Genomic DNA, 27,180 nt, shown 5'->3' with positions numbered 1-27,180 from the left:
TCATATAATTATTGAGCTCCTTCTGAATATCAGGCATTGTGTAGCTTCTGGATGACAAGAATAAGTAAAACACTTTCCCTGTTGTTGAAATTATAGTCTAGTGGGAGGAAACAGATACACAGTTAACTTTAAACAATGTGGTTTTGAGGAATAAATCTGGGAAAATAGAGCTTGTTGACTAGTTAAATGTGGGAATTAAGCCCAAAAGAAAGTGTCTGGGATCACTTCCAGGTACTGCTGACCATTTTCTTCTCCTTGAAACTCTCTCCCTCTGAGCTTCCAAACACCTATATTAGTGTTCAGTCTACACTGCTGATCATTCCCTCATCTCACCTTCTCTGGATCTGCTTCAAGGGCACAGTCCTTAAATGCTGGTACCCTCAGCTATCTGTTTCTATTCATAGGGGCCAGAATTTTCAAAGCTCTGTTTTCAGCTCAGCTTTCTCTTTTGAGCAATACCTCATATTTCTCATCATCTATCAGGTAACTCCACCTGTCAGAGGCATTGCACGTGCGATCAGTGTATCAGAACCTCTTGCTTCCAAAGCTGCATGTCTTCCTGCTGCCATGACACAGCCTGAGACCCCCCCCCCGCCCCCACAGAGGAGAATAGTAATACAGTAGATAAGAAGTCTCATGTAGCACTGTCTAAAAGAAATATAATGCCAAACACATATATAACTTATACTTTATAATAACCACAATAAAACAGTGAAAAAAAACCAGATAAAGTTTTAATGTTAATCCATTATATCCAGTGTATTATCAGTTCAGTGTATAATCAATATAAAAATCAATGAGTTGGGCGAAGTGGCCCATGCCTGTAATCCCAGCTGAGATTGGGAGGCTGAGGCAGGAGGAATACAAGTTTAAAGCTGGCTTCAGCAAAATCAAGGTACTAAGCAACTCAGTGTGACTCTGTCTCTGAATAAAATACAAAATAGGGCTGGGGATGTGGCTCAGTGGTTGAGTGCCCCTGAGTTCAATCCCTGGTACCAAAAATAAATAAATAAAATTATTAATGAGATTTTTTTTTTCATTTGAAACCTTAGGAATTCATTGCCTATTTTAATCTTAATTTGCACTAGCTACATTTTAAATGCCCAGTTGACAAGACTCGGAGCTCCTGTATTGGACAGAGAAGATCTAGATGAAAAAGGTGGTATTAAGGCTGGGCAAAACACTTTTTTTTTTTGGTATTTATTTTTTTGAAGTCTATTATTTTTTAATTAGTTGTTCAAAACATTACAAAGCTCTTGACATATCATATTTCATACATTTGATTTAAGTGGGTTATGAGCTCCCATTTTTACCCCGTATACAGATTGCAGAATCACATCGGTTACACATCCACGTTTTTACATACTGCCATACTAGTGTCTGTTGTATTCTGCTGCCTTTCCTAACCTCTACTAACCCCCTTCCCTCCCCTACCCTCCCCTCCCATCTTCTGGCAAAACACTTTTGTACAAAGTAAAAACTGGGGGTGCAGCTCAGTTATAGAGCTCCTGCTTTGTATGCAAGATACCCTAGGTTCAATCCCAGCAACCCCTCTAAAAAATATAATAGGGATATATAGATTATAAATGTCACTATTGTTATGATTCATGTATATTTTCTGTTCTTTGTAGTTCCCCCTAATATTTAGAGAAGCCTTTGCAATTCCATGGTTTCTTAGCAGTACTAAGAAGAATCAAGAAAATATATGTCCTGGGCTAGTTTTGTGGTAGAATGCTTGCCTGGCATGTGCCAAGCTTTGAGTTTGATCTCCAGCACCCCCACCCCATGATACTTCTTCCATGCTGGGAAGGCATATTTTCCCCCAAGGGAGAACAGTTCATCCTCCTCCCTCACTTACCCTTCCCCCACCCTCAGAGGGGAAATCCCAAGGGGGAGGTGAAGTTCCCAGAACAGAGCCCCTCCCGATTTGGACAGCCCCTTCCTGAAATTAACTCTGGAATTTCTGGATTTGGGTTTAGAAGGAAATCACTTTTTCCCCCCCAAAATTCCTTTTTGTAATTTTCATACCTTATGGTGCCAGAAACAAAATTTATTTTACAATAATTATTATAGCCAAGGCCACCATATATCCTGATTTTCTAGGATGGAGATTTTGAATATTTTCTCTCAGTAAACAAACAGGCACCCTGTTACTTTTGAGTTTGAAATATTGGAGAGTCATTATGGTGATCAACCAATGGGTCCTCACCAGCTCCTGGAACTTAGAACTTAGTTCCCTGTAAATGCCAGTAGACTCTGCCACTTTCCTCTGGGATCTGAAACAGTTCCCAGAGAGGCTACCTCTTTTTTTTTTGTGGGAGCAGATAGGTGCCTGTGTGGTAGACTTGTTCTAACTCAATATGATTCCTAAGGTGTGCTTTTCAGAGGAAGAAGTGATTTATAGTTATGTACGGGCAACAAAGCTTTCTAAGAATATTTTTGGCAGTCTGATAAAGAAGATACTGGCCCTGGAAGAGTGTGTTAGCCCTTGGGACACAGCCAGATGTTGGTGTACATAAATTTGAGGAGACAGTGGCCTTCACTGTTACTATTCAAAGTGCTACTCACATTCTTTAATCGTCAACAAAAATTATTTCACTTTCAAGGTCTAGGCTGGTCGGAGGTGGAGTTGGGGGAGGGCTGTGACAGAAGGGTCTGGCTTGTAAGGTGGAGGCAGGAAATTGTCCTAGTGTCCCATTAGGCGGGTTCCCTGCTTTCTTCAGGGCAAACGGCAGCGAGTGGCAGTGGGAGGTTGGTGGCAAAGCTAGGTAGTGCGTCACCTATGTTTTCCGGGCTGTCAGTCTCCCGGTGTACCCAGCTTTTCAGGTAGGGACGACCCCTCCCACGCAGAGCGGTTCGGGCGGGTGGGAAGGAGGGGCTGGGCTCCGAGCGCCCGCCCCTCCATCTATCACATGGCCGGAGAGTCACAAAAACAACAGCTTTGGCCAAGACCGTGACTTCAGGAAAGGGAACCCAGGGCCCTCACAGACAGCCCCCTCCCCATGGAGGACAGTTTTCTTGAATCCTTTGGGAGGCTGAGCCTCCAGCAGCAGCAGCAGCAGCCGCCTCGGCCGCCGCCCCCGCGGGGGACACCTCCGCGCCGCCACAGCTTTAGGAAACACCTCTACCTCCTGCGAGGCCTCCCGGGCTCGGGGAAAACCACACTGGCCAGGTAATGACAGCGGCCTGGGCGCTGGCGCGCGGGCCCGGGGCCACTGAGCGCTCCGGTCGGGCGCGCCCCTGCCCGGATCCCCTAGCAACGACCGGCCCTGGCCCTGGTCAGAGCCCGGGTCGCTGCTGCCGACCCTGGGGACCACCACCGCCTCTGGCGCCCGGGTCTCTGAGAGGAGGGCGCTCGTCTTGTTTGTGTTTTCTGCTGCGCTTCCCGGGGAGTACGAATTTCGGCACTGCGCCTTGCGCCAGTCCCAGATGGCACCGGCCCCTTCCCCACCTCCGTGCCCGGCCTAGTGCCAGCCCGGCCGAGGCCGCCTTCGGCGCCCCAGCCTCCTCAACCCTGGGTCGGGGAGGCCGGCAGGGACTCTTCGGGAAAAACCGGTGGCTACTGCAGAGAAAACAGCCGGGCCGCCAGTTAGCGCGCAGGCAGCAGTCACAGCGCGTCAACAGGCGTTTTAACCCTAGCGCATAAACGAGAGGGTTTCGGGGGCTGGTGATGGGGCAGCAGTGGCCGTGGCCGGGGGCTTGTGGCCCGATTTGAAAATCTGGTGAATTCGGGCAGACTGTGTTGGCTTTGGCAGCTGTGAAGGAGCACAGGTGCACGGGGGAGGGGGGCTGACGGCGCCACCACAGACCGTAATTGACAGAGCCTTCACCATGGGCGCCCAAATTCGATTACTTGGGAATTGCGTAAGCTGCCCTTTTGGTACCAGGTCAGCGAGAATTACGCGGGCTTATCGCCTGCTGCCACCTTGCTAGGCCTACGCTCCAGCCTGGACTCCCATCACTCTCTGCCTTGCATTTGCTCTTCAGCAACGTTGAACTGTTTATCTCCCGTAAACCAAGCTATTTCTCTCCTTGCCTTGGCTGACGCTGGCCTGCTTGCCTGGCTTGCCCTCCGCCTCCCTTTGCCCAACTGATTTCTATTAACCTTTTAAAAATTCAGCTGCCTCACCCATCAGTAGGTGCTCGTGTTCTGGTCTCTTTGGCATCCTGTTTACAGCTCTGTGACTGTGCTTAGTTTTACACATGGTTTTGTTTATCCTTCTGTAAGTTTCTTGAATGTGGGGGCCATATCTTCTACCTCCATGCACATTGTCTAGCTCATAATAGGTATTCAACCACGGAAGCGGTCCCTTCCTCTCAACCATCTCGTTGGAGAGATAAAGCTAGCCTTAGGACTTCAGAACTATTGAAGAATCAAGGTGGCCTACAGTCACATGATTTTGATGGTCTCTGGTAGTGATCTCAGGAGCAGGTCTGAATCCTTTGGACTTTAGGGAACTGACAGCTGCAGTGAGGTGCTGTCGGTTTTAATTAGGATTCTGGCTGACTTGTGTAGTAGAAGTCTTTAGTTAAAGAATATTGCTACATCATAGATTAAAGGGATTGGTGATTTGTGGAGGGACACTGGTACCTTTTTTAAAGAGAGAGACATTTTCCAGAAGGTCCTCTGTGGCTCCTGCGTAGGCAGAGGATGGCAGTAGAGTGGGAAATCTCCTTGGAACCCAGCAGAACTTTGTAGTTTTGTGATACAGCCATGGTTGGTATATCTGTTACCAACCATATATCTTCAGGGTGTCAAATCTTTAATTTCACTTTCATTTTGCTGGTCTGCAGTCTATCACACACTTAGTGTAAAAGAAGGAAGTAAACATTTTTGGCCAGATTTCTTAACTATTGGGAAGGGAAGTAATGTAATAAGAGGAAGATGCATAGAACTGAATATGAGAGTTTTGGACCTCACATTCCTCATCTGTAAAGTGAATGGGCTGGCCTGAGCAGTCTCTAAGATCTCTTCTGGCTCTGAATATCAGGATTTTAATTCCTGGTTTGACAAAGCAAAAGACTTCAGGTAAGAGACCAGCTTGTTAAAAAGCATCTCTCTAGGGACAACTGGAGTGAGCACTGGCCTGGGAATCTGAAGAGTGTGCTTTAGATCCATTTTGTCACTAACTAGCTGGGCAATCACTTAGCTTCTCTGGTTCTTATGTTCCTTATATGTGACTAATAAGAGGTGATTAGTTTAGAGGATTTATTGAAGATCTTTCTGACTCTTAATTTCCACTTGTCAGACTTAGAAATGGTTTGCTAATAATGGCTAGGTAAAGAGCCTCTAGCCTTGGGAGTCAATATGACGTCATATTCAAATGCTGCCATTCACTAGCTGTGCTGTTCACTTAGCCCCTCTGAACCTCAGATTCCTCTCCTATTCAATGGGAATATCTGCTCTTTCTGCCTCAGAGGCTGTTGTGAAGATGAAATTTATGTGGAAGGATTTTTAAAACTTTAAAGTGACATAAATTTTAAGAGATATTAGCTACTGTTCAAATTGTTGACCAGCTAAGCAAAATCTTCACTCTAACTGGGGAGAAACCTGGCTCTGAAGTGAAGATTGCAGCTGGACATTGACTCTGACCTGTTCCATTGTGCTGAGCCTTGGCATTTCTGGGTCCAGAAGGGCCTTGGCACACTTGGGCTAGGCCATGTATATATATGTGTAGTACGCAAGGAGATAGGCCACCACTCCACAAGGAGGGAGGCCCACAGCAGGATCAGATGATGAGGAAGTCACAGATGTGGCCCAAAAGGAGCTGCTTTCCTACTTTTTTGGAGGGCAGGGGAGAGAAGAATGGCAAATTGTTTTAAAATACACATGTATAGAAAATAGTTAAAACTGTAAGATTATCTTATGTATTTGTTGGATTCTGGGAAATTTACATTTTCTCTATATTATGTATTTTCCAAATTTTCTATAATAAACATGTATTTCTTAAAATAATAAAAAAATTTTAGTAATTGGAGGGAATAAGTTTTTATAAATGTGGGTTCATCTTTTTGTTTAACCTTTATTTATCATTTGATTTAAGAACTAATAAAAATCTTTTTGAAATTAGATTATGTCTTGTCTTCCAAATCAATGTTAGATTTCTGTATTTTTACTTATATGTTTTTATAATTTAAAGTGGCTGGGATATGGAAAACATCTATTTAAATTCTTTGAAGTTTTTTTTTAAAGTTGGGTTTATATGTTTTAAAAGTTTTTAAATACATCAGAGTATTAAAATTAGTGTGCCCCCTAAAAATCTGTTTTATCACCTCTATTTTATATAAGCATTGTTTTAAAAATAGGTTTTTACCACTGACCTAAGTTCTACTTCCAGGAATTCATCCTAAGGAAAAAAAATGGACAAATGTGTGAAGATAGAGGAATGTTCATCATAGAGTATATTTTTTGTGTGTGTGTGCAATAGAAACAATGTGAGACAACTTAAATATGCAAATGTAGAGAATTGGCTTATAAGTCATGCAGTCATTACTGGAAAATGATGTATATTTGACCTATAAATATATTCTTCCCTCCTTTAAGTTAAAAAGTCTTTTATAAAGACAAACACACACACACACACACACACACACACACACACACACATACATCCCATTTCTGTTCAACGAAAAAAGGTCTGTATATATTTATTGAAAAATATCTGCTGATCGTTGTTTACTTTAGTTAGTGGGATTATGTTCTTTACCTTCCAATGAAGTTTCTGATTTTTCTACAAAATATATATTACATAGTAAATTTTTAAAGGTGAAAATTAAGGAACTATTATGTAAAATGTTTTGTTTAATGACTTGGCTAGATAGGGTTGTATGACAAAGCTTTCATTACATAACCAAATAAATATATCATTCTCTACATAAAAAGGCTTTCCTAGGTTAATTTTCAGTTGGACATAAACTAAGAAACTCTTTTGTCCATACGGAGTTGGATTTTTAATGACACTATATTTTATCTTTATTAATCTTATTAACATATGAATTGACACAGGGCACTTGATTGTTCACCTCAGTTTCTTTTTTATTAAAATGCGATTCATATTCTATTCATACATTTATTGTGAGAATTTTAGATACTATTGTAAACACAAACCCTATAATTATCTATGTGGAATAAGTATTGTGGAATTCATGTGCCTTATAAATACCAACTGTTGTTAATTATTAGTCACTAATCAATAATAACAAAGTTCACTGACTAAGACTATAGCACTCGTTTTATGAGGCTTATAATAAATAAGATTAAAAGAAGTCACCTACACAAGACAAATTATTATTAAATGATTTATTTAATAATAAATCATTATTAACAATAATTAGTTCCCGACTGTGGGTAACTATGGTCCAGTGGGGAAATGAATGGCAACATGATCAGGAGATGCATTTATGGAATCCATGGATTTGTTGGATTCTGGAAAATTCATATTTTCTCTATTTCATGTATTCTCCTAGCCTTGACTAAAGGGAGGAATATACTGGCTAGGTAGCCCAGAGCTGGACAAAGGAATAGAAAGAAATAAGGTTTCCAATCCCAAGACCCTTTTACTCTCAACAGATGATCCAAAACTATCTGTTTCCACAGCTTATGTGTCAAACTCACTTTGGATCTGCACCTGTCCTTTACTTCTGCCTTAGTGAAAGCTTCTGTGGATAAGCCTCTGTGCTTCCCACTGTGTGTGTGTGTGTGTGTGTGTGTGTGTGGTGTCAAATATCCCCATTTTGGTAATTTTTATCTTTTTAAAGTCACTGGTATTAATGACATTTATGTTGTTGTGCAGCCATCACTGATACCTATTTCAGATTTTTTTTTTTTTAATCATCCCAAACAAAACCTCTGTGTCCATTAAACACTGTCACTCCCTATTCCCTCTCCCTCCTGGCAACCTCTAATCTACTAGCTGTCTCTATGCATTTGCCTTTTCTAAGTGCTTCATGTAAGTGGATCATGAAGTATTGTCCTTTTGTGTGTGGCTTATTTCACTTACCTTAATGTTCTCATGTTTCATCATGTTGTGGCATGTGTCAGAACTTCATTATTTTATGTCTGAATAAAATATTCCAGGGGGCTGGGGTTGTGGCTCAAGCGGTAGCGCGCTGGCCTCGCATGCGTGCGGCCCGGGTTCGATCCTCAGCACCACATACCAACAAAGATGTTGTGTCCGCCGAGAACTAAATAAAATAAATATTAAAAATTCTCTCTCTCTCTCCCCTCTCTCCTCTCTCACTCTCTCTTTAAAAAAAAAAATAAAATAAAATATTCCATTAAATGGGTATACCTCTAAATTGTCCTTTTGAAATGGCTATAGTAGAGGATAGCCTTTTTTTATGTAACCTTTTTTGAAAATTTAAAAGTCATCATTCTTTTATGTCAGTTTCCTGGATTTTTTAATCTTTACATATAAACTAAAGTCAAGTCTGGGAACTATCCTTTGCAATGTTCTAGTTCGTTTTGGCACTATCATAAATGATTCATAATATGAATTTAGTTAGGCTTAAAGGATGCTTGCTGACAGCTGTCCTTTATCCTCAGTCACATCTCTGGATTAACACAGAATTTCTCATCAAAAGAAATACCTTTTAGTGTTTCTTGATAAGCCAGAGATAGAAGGAAAGATATACTTTGTAACCAAATACCCAGTGGAATGCAAGAGGCAATGAGAACAGAGGACTAGTTAGTTTAGCTAAAACTCCAAAGCGTACTCTGTTCCCCCATGTTCCTAGCCAGCAGGCCTGGACCATAGTGTTTTCTATGCATGAGACAAGGGCTCCCATTTAATAAAAGTAAAAGTAGAAAGTTTGGATTAATCCTAGTCTATGTATTTCAAAATAGAGTATCAGGTGACATCTTAGATCTTTAGTAACGAGATCTACTTGGAAAGTGACTACTAGCTGTTTATATTTGTTATGATTTTCCTAAAAGGGGTTCCAAGTCTCTTCTTCCCACTAATAAGATCCTTACAATACCCCTCTCTAGAGGTTAGGATGAATAAGGACTGTAAATACTATATGTATTTTACAAAGAGCAAGAATATACAGTGCAAGGCTGGGGATATGGCTCAAGTGGTAGAGCGCTTGCCTAGCATGCATAAGGCACTGGGTTCAATCCTCAGCACCACATAAAAATAAAGATATTGTGTCCACCTAAATCTAAAAACTAAATATAAAAAAAGTATACAGTGTAGTATGTGTTTGTAATCACTGAAAAGGCTGTGTCAGGAACAGTTGCCTAACACAGGAAATTCACCATCACCACATTCCTGGAGCTGTTGGGACAATGGAAGAAGACCCTGCTGAATTGGGACCATATAGTCCTGTAGGTGTGGATTATGATTTGAGAGGAGTTAGACATGGATGAAGAAATGAAAGAGAAAAATATTTTTATGGGAAAAGATCAGGAGAAGTATAAGAAGCTCTCTTAGAGTTCATCTAACTGAAGCCCAAGACATGAAGCTCTGAGAAGCCAAACATCTTGATCAAGGTCATAGGGATGAACTCTCCTTATTTCTAATCCAGAGCTTTGTCTTTGACATCAAGGAAGAGGCTAGTGGGAATGACCTGGTAAGGTAATGAGGTTGATTTTGATCTGGGTAATGAAAAAAGCACTTAAAGTCCCTATGAAGGGTGCTAAGTTAACCTGGATTTCAACTCTCAGGGTAAGGAAGGTACATTTTATTGCTGTTCATCAATATAAAAAATGTGTTTCTTATAATTTAAAAAAATATTACTTGTAAGTTAATTTTCTTTGTTAAAATGTTATTGGAGTCTTGGGAGGAGATGAGATTAAGATTTTTTAATAAGTACTTGTATTCATCCTGCGACGTGTTGGGGAGAAATGTCAACTCCCAACTCCCAAGTGTCTAAATCTGCTCACATGACAGGGTATGTATTACTCAATTTAGTTCCTTCCTAGCATTTCAATGAAATTTTCTCTATATAATGGCACCTTCCTAGGGCCATTTTGATGCTAGATGAACTAATGAAGAAATTATCTAAAAAGGTACTAGGCTGTTTGGGATTGAGGAAATAATATGATAAAGGAAAAACTAGTCTAATTTCTAATTGTTCCTTCATAAGGCTCTCTATCGGATCATGTATATGGCTTGGGGAGAAGGCTATCTGTTTTTATCAAGGTAAGAATCTGGGAAAGGGGAAGGGAGAAATGGAGAAAGAATAACTTAACACAAGATTACCGCGGGCTGACTATATGCCTGGTACTTTATAGACACTGGTTTACTGGATCTTCACAATATCCCTATGGTATATAGTAGTTGTTTTATTTTATAGATGCGTATACATTAGCATCAGGGCATCACATTTGATTCTGAAACTGAGAGTTTCATAATTTGAAGAAGTGATCTGACCTCACCAAAGATGTAAATTTCCAGTTATTTGGGAGTCCCCTTTAACTACAACTATACAGCTAGGATCTTTCAGTATTTTCTACACATTTTAAGAATATGACAAAAGACAGGCTCAGAAAGGGGCTTTCTCAGCCATTGAGAGTAGCGCTTCTTCAGCATTCTTTGTCCTGTACCTTGACTCTCTTTTATTTATTTTTTATTTTACTAAACTGTAAGTGTCAGGAGATATAAGTTCCTTGAGAATCAGATACTTTATTTTGAACAACTCCTAAAAGAAGGCCTGGCACATAGTAGGCATTCACTATATACTTGATGAATGGATTTACTAATAAAAGGCAATGCTAGAAGCTTTCTAAGAGGTGGAAATTTGGCTTGGTCAGGATGGCTCTTAAGAACAAAACCAAAAAGATTAGTGAGATAAAGAGAAATATAAAAGGATGAATGGGATGTGGAGAATCGCAAAGGGAGTAAAAAAAATTTAAAAAAAAATTAAAAAGTCATTTCAAACTTCACTTCGGGGCACAGAAAACTCTTCCTAAACACATGAAAATGTTTGACGTGCCATCTTCTTCACCTGATAAAAAGGTCAAAGATGTAACTGCTGCCCCTGTAAGCAGCAGTTTTGAGAGCCCAGCTGGGTGCAGTGTAATCCTGGTGGCTTGGGAGGCTGAGGCAGGAGGATGGAAAGTTCAAAGCCAGCCTCCACAAAAGCAAGGCACTAAGTAACTCAGTGAGACCCTGCCTCTAAATAAAACACAAAATAGGGCTGAGGATGTGGCTCAGTGGACAAGTGTCCCTGAGTTCAACCTCTGGTACCCTTCCCCCTCTGCCCCCCCTCCCCTTCCCCCCCACCAAAAAAAAAAAAAAAAAAGAGCCCAGAGTTGACTTCTTCTGGACCGCTACTTTCTGTTATGTGTAACTGATCTATGTATGGTATATTGGGAAAAGACAGCTTTAAAAAAGTACTGAGGTAGGTGTGCCCAATTCCTTTCTCAACTCTGAGCATGCCTGGATTAATCAACAGAACACAAACAGAGGAAACTTGTACCATTGCTAGATTGTAGAGAAGGGTTCTGTTTACATGCAAGATACCAAGAGGATTTCTGCTAGATAGAATGAAGTGGAACCACATTGACAAATGGCAGTGAAGCCTACCTGGGAGTTTGGTTTTGGATCTCATAAACATGCCCAACTTTCAGGGGTAAAGGCAAGAGTAAGCAGTAAGACAGACTGGGATCTCATCACTACAGTCCCCTTAGTCTTTGTCTCTTGGTGACACTCATAGGGCTGGCAATGACTGAGGTGTCTGTAAGGATAGGGCTCAGCCCCAGGTGTGGTGGTTGGCACAACTGCAAAGTTCAGGCCATACCAGGCCTCATGGGAAATTTTCCACATGGTCTATAGCCATGGCTCTCTTCTTCTTCTCAGGCTACTTTCCAGAGCAAATGCTGGGATCCAAGAAGAATCTTCACTTCCTCTCTCCATTAGGGGGATCTGAGGTTTGGTAAAATCCTCATTATACACAGATGAAAATTCTCATATAGTTTAGGGCCCTGTAAAAATAATTTGCCTAAGTTGGGCAGGAGACCATTATATTTAGAGCCATTCATACATTTGCCAAATATTTATTACCTCCTATGTGCCTGCCATTCTTTTATATGCTTAGAACAGCAGACAAAAGGCAAAGATCTCTGCCTTCATAGAATCTATATTCTATCAGATAATTTTTTTTTCTAAAGGAAAGAAGGCAATTTTAGACAATATCTGCTCTGCTTTGTTGTCTCAGAAAACAAAGGACTCATTGGCTATTCCTCTTGAGGAATATGTCCCCAGGAATGATCCACATGTGCACATTCATTGAATCTCATGATAGCGAAGAGTGCAAACAACTTAAATGTCACTGGAGAAAGGTTTAAATAAATGTGGTTTGTTTTTATAGCACTCGAGCATAACGGTTTAGTCTAGGGCTAAGGGACCAGAAGCCTGGGTTTTAAACCCAGCTGTACCACTCACTGGTCTGTAACATGGGGATTAATAGCAGTACTTACCTCCCAGTTCTATTTGAGCATTACATAAGAAATTTTAAAGCTATTAGAATAGTTCTTGGCATATTTGATAAGCACTTAATGTTGTTTATTATTTTTCAGATAATGCAATACTATGTAGCAGTTAAAAGGAATGGACTAAGTTTGTATAGCAACATGAATAGATCTTAAATATGTAATGCTCCTTAATTTTTTCATTCAATAAATATTTATTGAGTGTCTACTATGTTCCAGGCAGTTTTCTAGGTACTTGGGATCACCAGTGACCAAAACAAAGATCCTGCCCATGTGGACCTTATATACCAGAGGTAGGGAAATGGATATAAAATATAAGGAAATTATATGTTTTGTTAGGAGGTGATAAGTATTGTGGAAAGGGGGGATGAAGCATAGTAATGGTATTGGAAGATGCCCAAGTTAAGGTGAAGAGTTGGTTGAAATTTAAGCCAACAAAGAATGAGAAAATGTTAATGATTATCAGCTCCAGATGGTGATTGTAGAGGTGTTTATTATTTCCTTTGCTTTTCTATAATTTAAAATTTTTGTCTATCTTGAAAAATTCCTATGGTTAAAAAAGATGAAAGAAAAATGATAAGGAGTCTGAAATATGAAGGGGGTTTACTAAGAAGCAGAATATTTAGAAAGAACGTAATGAGGTATATGTTTTTTAAAAAGATTCTAAAATAAATGTTGGAACTTTAAAGTCCAACAGAGATAATGATGAGCAGAATCAATGCAGAAAATCAAACAGTAACATAAAAAACAAAACGTAAGAATAAATAACCAGAATAAGTATAGCTAAAGTAATAATTACAGATATAATAGAACATTTCTGAGTTGAAGACTCAGAAAAGTGATAAAAAATAAATTCAGGATCTAAAGGAATATCCTAGTAAGACTGATGCAGAGGTTGTTGATTAACTATCTTATCTTACCTAGCAACCCTATTTTAGTGTGCCCCACTATAAGACTACAGTTTTCAAAGCTACCTTGCTTCTTCCTGCCATGTGGAACATGTATGTGAAGGCTGGGAGGACCCTTTAAGAATCGTAGCTGCTGGCTAAGACAAGATGGTAGACTCTGGCTCCGTGTTGCTCATGTGTGAGGACATGCACTTTCTCAGATCTGCAAGAGCTCCCTGAGGATGTAACTAATACCTATGTGCCCTGACTCCATGTAGACCGAAGTCAAATTCCAGCTGCTACACATCCAAGCTATGTAAACTTACACAAGTTATTTAAGCTCTTAAATCAATAGTTTATCTATAAATTGGAGAATATATTACTTCATAAAATTGTTATAAAAGTTGAGGAGAGATACTATATACCAAACTTTGTTCAGTGCTTAGCAGTCTTGAAAAGAAAATTTATTGGAACAACCAAGCCTTCCATGAGTTGAATTAAAGGCAAGAATCATAATGTCTTTTTATTTGATTTTGTTTAGGCATGGCTCTCAACAAAATAAGACAGGAAAGTAAATTAGAAGTATAAATTTTATAAAGGAAAGATTCTCAATTGTTGAATATAGTTGAGAAAAGAAAATACTGAAAAGAAGATGATCAAGATGGTGCTCCACACATTAATCTTAGTCAAGTGAAAGATAAAGTACAATAATAGGCCTAAATATACGTAATAATTTAGTATATAATAAAAAGTTTTTCAGAACGATGGGGAATGTGGGATTTATTAAGTCAATAGTTTTGGGATAACCAGGTCACCATGTGGAAAAAAAAATACATCCTTGGGGCTGGGGTTGTGGCTCAGTGGTAGAGCACTCGCCTAGCATGTGCGAAGCTCTGGGTTCGATCCTCAGCACCACATAAAAATAAATAAATAAATAAATAAAATAAGGGTATTGTGTCGACTACAGCTAAAAAAATATTTAAAAAATACATCCTTAATGAATGCTACATACCAACATAATATTGTAGATGGCTTGACAAGGAAAATGTAATAGTATGTATATATTTTTACATAATATGGGGATGAGAAAGACTGTTCAAAATTTACCATCAAAGGCAAAATTTGAAAGTAAAAGATGAATATATGTGACTAGACAACATTTTAAAAATAATCAACTATATGTTAGAGATTATTATAATCAAAATTAAAAACTGCTACACTCAATAGGAAATTGTTATTCAATAAGAAAGTTAAACCTCCCAATAAAGATGTTTTATCAACATTTAGAAAAAGGACATGAAATTGTAGATCACAAAAGCACATTTCCAAATGACTAACACATAACAAAAAAATAATTAGTATTGCTAATTAAGACATCTCAGTGTCTAACCTCAGAGCACTGAAGAAAATTATGGGACATCCATATAAATAAGTATAAGTTGCTATATCATTAAAATGTTGCATGGAGTAGGAAATAATAAGTTGAAATGAAGATATATTGAGATATGTATCTAAATTCTTAAAAGAAGACCAAAATGTTGGGCTGGAGTTATAGTTCAGTGGTAGAGCACTTGCCTAGCATGTGTGACGCACTGAATTTGATTCTCAGTACTATGTATAAACAAATAAATAAAGGTCCATCAACAACTAAAATAATTTTAAAAATGTTAAAACAATTATTAGTTTTAGATGGAGGAATATAGGAACATTCCTTTTTTTATTTTTGCACTTTTCTGTTGCAAATTTTTCTGCTGTTATTTATTTGCTAATTAGAAAATTAATGTATTTTTAAATCTTTATAGATAAAGACATGAGTCAGCTTGAAGGGTAACTGCTGGTGAATTTTAGGATAATTTGAGCATCATAAAGATTGATGGTAAAGATTATAAAAGAGAAGAAAGAAAGCTTTTTTTTTTTTTTTTTTTAAAACAAGACAATGCTACCTAGTAAAATAGAAGGAAGGGTAACATTAGAAAATAAAAACTCTGCAATTCCCAGTATAGTAATTGATTCAGGCACCCAGGCATCAGAACAATAGATGTACAAACCATTGAGGGAAAGTAACTGAAGAACAGAACGTTCCATAATCTCACAGGTTCATACCCACACAGTACTTACTATGACAAGAGAAGTGACACACTTCTATAATAGAGAGGTTGGGCTGATACCACCTTTTAGCCAACTGCTCAAACTTAGCATGATGGGACAAGCTGCCATGTGTAATCAGAAGTACATTAAAGTCACCTTTGAACTTTCCTTCCCAAAATGTATAACCTGGTAATAATCATGTGGAAATAACTAGATAAGCCCAGAATGTGGGGGGCATTCTCAGGACAACTAATCTGGATTCTTCAAAAAGGAAAACCTAAATGGACCCCAGGACAGTTCTGGATTAGAAGACCTTACTGAGACATAATAACCAAATACTTGAAACTTATGAAAGATTTTTGGGACCACCAGGGAAATTTAAAAAATTAAAAATTTAACATTGTGAATTAAAGTTAGTTTTTAGATGTGATAATGATATTGTGGTTATGTAAGAGAATATTTTTAGGAGATACTTGATAAGGAATGTAGGAATAAAGTATCATGATATCTGCAGCTTATTTTCATATGGTTCATCAAAAATACATATTTGAGAAACATAAAATAGAAGACAAAGTGTTAATTTCTGGTGATTGTAGACAATGGTTAAACAGTGTTCATTGTATTGTTTTTTTAACTCATTTGTATAGGTTTCAACATCTCCCATGTAAAAAGTTGTGGGGAACAATAATTCAGGTGGAAACTAAAATAGGAGAGAAAAACAGTAGAATAAATGAGACTTAAGAGACACAGTGACCAGATACAATGTGTGGCTCTCCTTTGCCTCCTGATTCAAACAAAGCAACTCTAGGAAAATGTTAAGAGACAACCAGGGAAATAGGAGCACTGATGGGATATTTGATGAAATTAAATATGAAATAGATGACAATAAGATTGACCAGATGATGGTAATTGCTGAAGCTGTGTCATAACTACTTGGGGATTGATTATCTTATCCTGTCTACCTTTACGTGTTTGAAAACTTCCATAGTAATATCATATAGTACTGTTGGCCTTTCTCAGTGAGTGAGTGAGTGACTGAATAGATATCTGAATATCTCTGTGGTTCTCTATTGTAAAGCAAGGAATTATAGAAGGATGACAAATTATGAAATCTAGATTAGTATCTGAGTTTCTCTCATAGTAGTGATTTTAAGTGAATTGGGGGGGGGGAAGGGGGCGATGAAGGTTACGTGGAAGTAATTGTCTCTCTATTTTTTCCCTTTTCTTTTATTTTCATTCTCTCAATTTCCCTAATGCATGAGGCTCCTGACCACCAGAAAGCTAGCGCTGGGGCATTATCCTCATCACTTCTGAAGCTGATGGAATGGTATTTATTGCTTCCACTTAAGTTTGAGAATCTCAAGGTTGTCTATTTAATCAGTTTTGTATTTAGCTAGTGAAGTTTTTATTTCCTGCATTTTCAAGATGCTAGTATGGCCGCTGGTGCTAATTTAACATTTAGGTAAAGACAAAACAAGATTTTGAAGGAATGGTCATTTAGGAACATCATACAGAAAAAAAAAAAAAAAAACCATATGAGCCATAATGGTGAAAAACATTCAAGATTTTTTGCCTGCCTGTTTGGAGGACTCTAGATGCAACCTAGGAAACGATGAGAAGGTCATCTTTCCCCATAATGGTCCTGAACAATTTAACTTACTATAAGGTAGAATTCTGCAATAAAAAAGGGCAACAGTTTTATATTTTGTTTTCTAGAAAGGAATAAGAACTGAAATAAAACAAAACATGAATTGGTCACCTATATGCCTTAAAGGAAATGTTAGAGAGTATTATCTTCCAGTTTACAGTGTGAACTATAAAGAGGGAAACAAAGAGTAGATAAGGATATACATATGAAAGGAAAATTTAAATTCCAAAGACGTTTTACAAACCAAATCAAACCTATGGGTGGTAGACTTAATAGGAAAACAAATGAAACCAGACTTAGAAGGGATATTACATCTGGGACCAAAAAGGAAAATCAACCAGTTTCCATAGTTGCTTAGTACACAAGGGAGATATATACTATTATTTCACCTCTGAATATAGTTTTCATTACTTAGACTGAATAATATTGATGAAAATAATTTTAAAAATTTATAGTGTTTGCAAATATAAACACACCTTAAAAAATATTCATATCTGAAAATGCATCTACTGTTACCCTTAATTTTTTCTAAGATATCTTTAACAATATTTGTTGGTATTAGAGGTTAAGGTTTGGACTTATGATTTAGACTTTTCGGTTTGAATATCTTTAAAGTCAATAATAGACAATTATTATGGAGACTATGAATATTTGTTTAATTCAGTCCTTTTTCTACTTCTCCCTTCTCTCTTGCCACTTTTTACATCTGTGGTCAACTAAAAGTTGCCGCATTTTCTTTTCTTCCCCTTCCCTCCAGAAATGGAAAATATTTTTCTGCCCTTTTAATGCAGGCTAGCAAAGTAACTAGCTTGGACCAACGCAGTGTTGTGGAAGCCTAGTAAAATGCACTCCTGCCCTCTTGCAATGGGCCTGTCTGTAAAGAGGCCTGGGTCAGCCTCCTTGAGGATGAGAAGCCAGGTGGAGCAAGAGCTAGCCAACAGCCAAGAGCACCAGAGGCCTGTGGGAGGCCTGCTTGGACCCCTCTGAGCTCCTTCTGCCCCTGCATTGCAATGACTCATTGTAGTTGTATGAGTGACCAGGCAAGACCAGCAGAACTGCCACGTTTAGCCCAGCCCCAGTGCTGATCCCAAAATAAGTTAATTCCCTATTCTACACAACAGACTTCCAGCATCTGAGGATAAGTACTAGGAATCACTGTTTATCTTTTGTTTTCACCTTAAATAACCCAGATTCTTTGTCAATCTTTGCTCCTCTGACATGGTTTCCATGGTTAGTGGACCTTATATTTACTTGGTCACTGTTCTCTGGACTTTGCTCAGCTTATCAAATTTCTCTTTGAATTTGTGGTACTCAGAATTGAAACCAGTGGTTCAGATGTGATTTGCCACTTTTAGTCTCATTTTCCTATAATTCCTTACTCCTCACAGGCCCTGAAGCGTTCGCTTCCTTCTTATCTTACCCCCCATGCTCCCAGTCCTTTATGCAAGATGTGAAATTGTTTTCCAGCTCCTAAGGTCCAAGTGAAATGTTGCCTCCTTTGCAAGACTCTTCTTGTCAGAACTTGTTGCTCCTGCTCCCTAGTGCCTGGTTGGTATAGCTTTTTCCATGGTGTGCCACACTAGCTGTGGGAGGTTTAGCTCCTTGGCTAGTAGGCTGTGCATTCTTGATAGCAGTAAGTTTATTTCTGTGCCTTAACACTTTACACAGCATTTGGCACATGTTAAGAGCTCAATAAATGTCTAACAGGTTGACTAATTAATAGTCTTTGGATATTAAAATATATTCTCTTAGAGCCTACATTTTCCCCACAAAGGTATCTGTCAAGAGAAACTGTGAGATTGCTATTGAAATCAAGATATCATGTCTGTTGAGTTTTCCTGAGTATCACCATAGCCCATTGACAAGGAAAATATACTTGGTTTGGAATTACCTTTTCAACTCCCTATGCTTCCTTCTGTTATACTTTCTGAAGAATTTTTGCCAGAGATGTTTGTTTGTTATTTCTGGAAAGCGTATTTTACTCTTTAATATTGAAGCATTTGCTTTATTTTTGTCTTTGTCTCTCATCTATTGCAATACCCAAAAGATTACTGCATGTATGTACTCCAGTGTATTTTTGTTACTATAGCATGTAAACAGTCTGGGTTGGGTAAATGTGCCCTTGTTGTTATTATTACTAACAAAATAACAGTACTTTACATTTGTAAAGTGCCTTATCCTTTATAAAAATGTTTTCCCATTACAACCCATTTGTCTTACCAAAAGCTTATTTTAGTAAAGGTAGGGATTGTAATCTGTGTTTTACAGTTAAGAAAACAAGCTTAGAGAGATGAGACCACATGACTGGATAGTGGAAGAGTCAAGAATTGAATCTAGCTCTGGGAGAGCAACTCAGGTGCCATGAATAACCTGCAGTTCCATATTCTTTCTGGATTGAGATTTTTTTTCTTAAAAAAAATAGAAAAAGAACTGAATAGCTCTGCTTTCTTTTTGCATCTTCTGCTCTTGTCTTTCTCCAACCTTCCCCCCATCCCTAACTTGTAGATATCTTCTTATTCTGAGCATGGCTGTTGTGACCATATATTTTCTATTTGCCATTAAGTCTGTTTGGAATGGAGAGACATTCTGGAAAGTGCTATAGGGACAGAGGAAGGGCACACACACTTGTGTGCCAGTTGCAGGTGCTGCACTAGGTGTTTCCCCTGTTATTAGCTCATTAGCATCAACTTTACAAACAAGGAAAGGAGGCTCAGTGAGCTTCCCAGTTACTTCCTGGTGTAATACCCACCTTCCACCAAAAAGTTGTCCACGGATTTCAAATGGAAACATCTTCTCTTTGGAGTTTGTGCAGAACATATCACCCCCTTTTTGTTTTATTTTGTTGTATTAAAAGAGGTGCTACATTATGGCTTTCCCTTTTTGTCTGTGCTACTTTCATATTTAGACCCAGAGTGGTAGAGATGAGGAAGGCATGGGGAATATTGGGTTCACCTCTTTTCCTCTCTTGTGCTTTTCTCCATTTGGTTTAGGTCATTGCTAAAATGTAAATATGTCACTTAATAGGGTAGTGCACACACATCACCTTTAGCCACAACTCATATCTCAGCAAGAACTAGTTTCTCAGATGGGTCCTCAGGGTGGAGCAGGAAGCAGAGAACAGAGAACAGAACTCCAGAGAAATGGGACAGGTAAGAGTTTAGGGAATGGCTGAATATGGGGCATGGCGCCCATGGGCAGGTCTCAGGAGGATGCTGGTGCCTTGGAAAGGAATGGTCATGGGGGATGGTGTCCAACAGGAAAGACAGCCAACACACCCTCAACTTAGCCTTCGAGTTTCACCTCGAGTCAGTCCTGGTTGCCTCAGAGGCAGTGGTGGTGACCAGCAGCCTCTTAGCTTCAAGGGTTGGCAACACTCACAAAATGCCTCTCAGCCCTTTCTTGACTCCAGTTAGGGGAGATGCCTTCCAGAGATGATATGCATTTCCCTTTTTTAAATTGAAGTTCAACAACTCAAAACCTGGTGGTCTCAGTATTATAAAATGCTAAACATTAGAGATGGAAGGAAATCATTTCTACCATGAATATGCCTATAATAAAAAAAATCCCTCTTTCATTTCTCCACTTTCTAGACAATTGCAACATGACTTTCCCAGGGCCCTGATTTTCAGCACGGATGATTTTTTCTTCAGGGAAGATGGTGCCTATGAGTTCAATCCTGACTTCCTGGAGGAAGCTCATGAATGGAACCAGAAAAGAGGTGATGAATTCCTTTCCAAACTCCCGGGAATCCCTGTTGTGTGCATAGACTGTAGCTGCTTTAGAATGAATATGTTTTATGGAAGGAGCTTAATCAAAAGTTCTGCTGTTCCCCCCCCCCAATCAGAATGCCAGAGTATAATAACATCCTTAGATTCCATAAGAAAATTACTGATAATGGGTTCTGAAATAGGTGGCAATAAATTGTGTAATGAGGACGTCTTATAACAAAAAATGACGAGATATGGATTTCGATCACCCTTTTCTGATTGTTGCTTGTTGTTCACTGTTATGTAACATTGTGTTGCAGCAAGAAAAGCAATGAGGAGAGGCATATCCCCCATTATTATTGATAATACCAACCTCCACGCCTGGGAAATGAAGCCCTATGCAGTCATGGTAGGAAGAAATGTTCTGAATTTTCAGTTGTGGACATTTTGTGAGAAAGTCGAAACATTGTTCTTTCCTTTTTTTCTGATCTTCCATGATATCACATTTACTAACAGTAGTTCTTTCAGAGAGCAGGTAAAGTTTTAGTTTTTCTCTGTTCAATGGCTGAAATTTGCTGAGATGTTTCTCTCATCTCAGGGTACAATTTTTACATAGTCCTTGGTAAATAATCATTTCTTTGAATCATTGATAGTTTTTCAGTCTTGGATATTTTCCACACAGAGGGGCACTCACTTATTACAGGGAAATACAAGACTAGATGATGCACTAGCAGGGTTACAGGTCCTCCCTTGGTGAGCTAGGATTTCAGCACTGTGTACTGTTGTTGCTGCCTGAAGTTCCAGGGCAATAGGATTGTTTTGTTTAAAAACAGATTTGGCATCAACATGATAACCTTATGAAGGTAGTAGAGTACAAATATAAACATATAACTCAGGTCTCCATTCTGATCTTTTTTCAGACGTACATTGTCTCTTATGCTAATAATTTTTCACTCCCTAGTGGATAGAAGAAGATCCACAAACCTACAGGGTGGGGCAGGAAGCAGACAGCTAAGTATTATTCTACTTATGTCACACAAAATTCCCACTTTTAATTCTGAGATGAATGTCTCCCACACTGGGCTCCAAAATCTATTTTTAGGCTTCTTTTACATTTGGAGCAAAATAGCATACCTACAGGTGTGATTTTTCTCTAATGATACTTTAATCAGTTCTACTTTGGCCCAGACTGTGGGACTTGCATAAATGTATTAAAGAATGAACATCAACTTGGTGGTTACTTCAGTTTATGATTGAAAGGCTGGAAATGAACAGGGCGTTGAGGAGTCCAATGAATTCAGGCACAACTCAAAACCTGGAGTTGGGCATTAGCTGAGAGTGACTTCACTCATCCGCAGCTATTTAGCCCCAGAAATTGTTTTCAAGGTATGACAGTTGAATCCTTCCCTAATTAGAAGTGCCCAAAGAATGAAGAAGAAATCTTTAAATTTATACATTAATTACAAATAATATTTGGACATATTTATGGAGTGTAGTGTGATGTTTCAGTACATGTACACAATGTGTAATGATCACCTCCACATGTTTAGGTCACCCATCATCTCAAATATTTGTAATTCATGATGAGAACATTCAGAATCCTCTCTTGTAGCTATTTTTACGTATTAATACCCTTCTGTGTAATAGTACATAAGAACTTATTCATCCTACCTACTTATGAGGAAATTGTTTTACTGAGATTTGTTCATTCTGTATTTCACAACAGAGCAAACAAAAGTGACAACAGAAAGTTCAGTTTGAGATAAAGCAGTATTTGATTTATGTGTACAAAGAATATTTGGATAGTTATATGGGAACTGTAGTAGTTTTCTAAACTCAAGGGAATGGGACACAGTGCTTGGGGTCAAACTATATTATATAGCAGGTAGAGCTATTTTTGGAGGGAAAATTATGTAAAACATGTAGAAATCACTTTTATTTCATGAACTATGTTTCTGTGACAATGATTTTCTAAATCAAGTCATGAGGAAAAGGACAAGGTATTTGGCGGAAATAAGTCTACATTGCTCACACCTGTGTTTGGGACATTTTAAATTAGTTCAGGTCTACTTTTAAAGGTGTTAAATTCCTCCATATCAGATAAAATTGACCAAAATTTATCACTGGGAAGCATAATATAATCTGAGAGTGGCTAAGTATGGTAATAAACCAATTGTATTCAGATAAATTAAGGCATTCGATTACTGGTAAAACAAAAGGAATTTAGAAAAGATTTGTAGTAAATGTTAAATGGCAGCATAAACATTCCCAAACATACATACTATGTCTTCAATGTTTTATGTACTTTTGAAAAATCAGGCACTTGAAAATAACTATGAAGTTATATTCCGAGAACCTGACACTCGCTGGAAATTCAACGTTCAAGAGTTAGCAAGGTACTTCTTTGTTTTTCTAGTTCCTCATTATGTATCCTGCTATTTTCAGGTATTTCAGACCGAACAAAAGAATCTTTTCAGGCTGGAAATGGACTGGTAGTTTTCAGGCCAGAAATGGTAATTCTTGGAAATTGATAACTTTGGAAATATTATATGTGAAGATGTTAGTTTTGGGTCAGTTTTCTAATATAATGCTAAATGCAACATATCGGCTTGGACTTGGTCCTTTAAAAGGACTTATTTAACATTCTGCTAAATTGCTTCTTCATTAATGAACATTTAAAAGCACTTTCCTTTGCATGGGATTGCACATGTTGATGGTGTTTTCTGCATTTAGACTAAATAAAAATCTTTAGATGTTGAACATTGTGTAGTTCATTTATGGTTTAGATGCTGCTTCTAACTTATACAGCAATAAATGTCCAAATAGTACTAACTTGACTTTGAATGCATGAGTTCTGATATTTACTCTTTGTGTTATTTGATGTCAATATAATAAAGTTAACCAGTGAGATTGGAATTGACTTTATTAGGATTAAGGCCAGTTCATCTTTTGGTTATAAGCTGATAGTGTTTCCAACATGTCTGTGAATCACACCTCCATCAGGAGTGCCTGAGGTGTTAAACTGTAGTTCATAGACTCCATTCTGTAGTCGAAATCTTTGGTAATAATTATACTTCTAATTATATGCCCAACTGATTCTTGTGCCTATTAGTTTTTTTTTTTTTTTTTTGTGTGTGTGTGTGTGTGTGTGTGTGTGTGGTGCTGGGTATTGAACCCAAAGCCTTGTATATGCAAGGCAGGCACTCTACCAACAGCTATATCTCCAGCCCTGTGCCTACTAGATTTTAAGATTGTTTTAGTAAGCATTGTTTAACTGTACTGGGGACTAGTTGACCTGAAACAATGATATTAACTGGCGAATATATAACTGAAAAAAATCTCATGGTGTTCTTCATATTTTGAAGCACATGATTGAGATTACCAAAAACAAAACATTTATGAAGCCAGCCTTAGGATATTTTGGGGGTGTGTAGGGCAGCAGAAAAACAGGAGCAAAGCCCAAGAGATAACTGAATAGCAAAATTTTATGTTTTGCCACAGATATCCCCAGGACGGAGAGTGTAGTATCTATGCAATGCAGGACTTGTAAAGCACAAGTAATTCATTTTGATATTCTGCCTTAACTACATATTTGCATTTTTTTCATGTAGAAGAAACATTCATGGAGTCCCAAGAGAAAAAATACACCGAATGAAAGAACGGTATGAACATGATGTTACCTTTTACAGTGTACTTCATGCAGAAAAACCAAGCAGAATGAACAGAAACCAGGATAGGAATAATGCATCGCCTTCAAATGGTTCAAGATACTGGCATTCCTACGCAGAGTTTCCAAACCGGAGGGCTCATGGCAGCTTCACAAATGAGAGCTCCTTTAGCAGAAGGGGTGGTTGTCACCATGGATATTAGAGGCCTATCTTACAGCCATTCCAAATTTTCCTAAATAAGTTTTTACTTCAATTTTTTGGTATTTATTATTTGTTTAGTTTTAGCCAAAACTCCAATTCCAGTGTAAATAGTTGAACCCAAAAATTCCTGAGCAGAGGTCATTATATTCATTATCTTCAACAAGCATTTGTTAAGTGCACCTGTACACATGGTCTGATGCTGGGAATTTTTCAGATTTGATTAAAATCTTGCTCTAAGGGAAAGAAGTAATTTGAACCTGAAGTCTAAGAACATACCCAAGAACGTGATCAATTAGTTGCATAGGTTCATAAATAAAACAGAGTGTTTGTTTATATTATATATAAGCTTCAGTACCACTTTGTCTGAAGTAATCCATTTATTTTTTCAGGAAATTCATCTCCACCGGGAAAGTTGGAAGGGTTAGGGAGAAGGGAGAGGCAGAAAGGGTTTTAATGCTATTCCTACTTTGATAAACTATATGTATTTTAAAAAGTGAGATGTGTGACTCCAATGATACTGATTTTCCCTTGAAACAAACAGAAAGCATACATATATGTAAGGAAATATTGTCTTTCAAAGTGATCACTTTGGGAAATATTCCTTTATTCTAAAGATGAATCACTGTTAAAAATGTCAAATCTTTAATAGCTATACAAGTTGAGGAAAATCAGTGTTATTTAAAGTCACACCTTGTGTTTAACTACTTTTTTCAACAGGATTAAACAACTTTTGGCTGTTGTCTATTAGTGTAAATAAAATCTGACTTCATAAAACAGCAATTTTTAAGAGATCTAATTTCTAAAATTATGCTTATAGATGTGTGTAATTAGTTGGCAGTCCAAATGTTTAGCTGTGCAAAGAAATCAAGCAGCCCAGGATATAGATCATGCAAGGATTTGTAAAAGCCATGCTCACTGGAGGATGAGCAGTCTTCATGTTTTCCGTGGTGTTATTTATCTGTGAATCCAAATTAAATTCCAACAGGTTGGAATCAGATTAATTTGGTGTGAGACCATGACAGACAAGATCGTGTAGGATGTATGCTGTTTATTGTTGGCCAACAGCTTTTTTTTCCCTGGTGTTCTGTGTAGTATAATTTTAAGTCTTATATAACGGTGCTTTTATGGTTATTAAAATGGCATATTGTATTGCGTTTATATGGATTTGTCATTGAGTTTTTTTGGCTCAACAATAAAAAATTTTACCTAAATCTCAAGAAATTCAGTCGTACAATAACTATATCATATGCTTATTTACTAATCTTCTCTAATATTAGGCATAAATGTAAAGACAAAAGCAACCTTATATTTTCTTGCTTATCTAAACCTGTGCACATGAGATGATTTTCCTTTAATATACCCATTATCTACTACTGTTAATCTACTCAACATCTTGTCAACTACTAGCAATGTGTCTGTAATTTTTCTCTGTAATGCATCTGTAATATTTTTTTAAATACACATTTATTTATTTATTTTAGGTGTAGATAGACACAACACCTTTATTTTTTTTATGTGGTGCTGAGGATCAACCCGGGTCCTGCCCATGCTAGGCGAGCTCTCTGCCACTGAGCCACAACCTCAGCCCCTATAATATTTTTAAAAAATATTTTAGTTACAGTTGGACACGATACTTTATTTATTTATTTATTTGTATTGCTGAGGATTGAACCCAGCCTCACACATGCTAGGCCAGCACTCACCGCTGAGCCACAACTCCAGCCCCACCATTAACATTTTAAAGATTGGTTATCTTTGAATAGCAAGCTTGACTGACAAACAAAATAGTAAATTTGAATGAATCTAACCTGCTGTTACAGTTTTGCTAAATTCTGTGTTTCAACATAGCATACAATCCTGTAATAGTAACAACTCAATTAATTTCCAGGTCTAGGTCATTCTGGGTGTCTTGGTATGGTTATTGTAGAACCTGCTCAATGTGGATAACTTGACTCACCCAGATTAGGGAGAAGTGTCAGAGAACTCAAACTAGAATTACCATCCTTTAATACCACAGGAGCAGTAGAAATCAGATTCAAGTCCCTGATTTGGCTAACTCTCTCATTAGGGTTTCTGGTTCATCTGGATTGAGGGACTGGTCCTCATGGAGAAATGGCTCTTATAGGTCCAGAGTTATTACTGGGTTCTAAAAGAGTTCCTGGCCAATCTCTTTTCTTAGAAGACTCCTGAAATATTTGGTTTAGAAGCATTAAAGTAACTGATTAAATGCCACCAACTTTATCCCATTTGGAAGTGGCCTAGTTTTCAACTCCCATGGCTTCTAATTTATATAATCTTTGAACACCCAACTTCGACTTGTATTACTGTTTACATTATTTATAGGGCTGGCAAGTGCTCTGTTCACACAGTAGGCTCTCACTAAGTGATTGCTGAATAACACAAACTGTTTTTACCACTTATTCCTTATCATGCAGCATACACTGTTGACTTTGTAATCATTAATTTGTCACTTTTGGGGGGATAATATACTCAAACCTCATATTTTATTCATGTAGCTTGGATGTTATTTATAATTTAAAAAAGA

At 38.0% G+C, this 27,180-nt stretch overlaps 1 protein-coding gene across 1 annotated transcript; it reads left to right on the top strand.

The window, feature by feature from the left end:
• The first annotated feature begins 1,065 nt into the window (after positions 1-1,065).
• Positions 1,066-25,783, top strand: N4bp2l1 (NEDD4 binding protein 2 like 1). Its single transcript, XM_026382025.2, has 5 exons — positions 1,066-3,172; positions 20,650-20,777; positions 21,087-21,175; positions 23,086-23,162; positions 24,378-25,783. Exons 1-5 carry the CDS (start codon positions 3,003-3,005, stop codon positions 24,634-24,636), a joined length of 723 nt encoding a protein of 240 aa, XP_026237810.1. The 5' UTR covers positions 1,066-3,002; the 3' UTR covers positions 24,637-25,783.
• Positions 25,784-27,180: the final 1,397 nt, after the last annotated feature.

The sequence above is a fragment of the Urocitellus parryii genome, chromosome 2, assembly GCF_045843805.1.
Source record: "Urocitellus parryii isolate mUroPar1 chromosome 2, mUroPar1.hap1, whole genome shotgun sequence".
NCBI classification, from domain to species: Eukaryota; Metazoa; Chordata; class Mammalia; order Rodentia; family Sciuridae; genus Urocitellus; species Urocitellus parryii.
The sequence above is the reverse complement of the archived record's forward strand: the minus strand, read 5'-3'. Positions and strand labels throughout refer to the sequence as shown.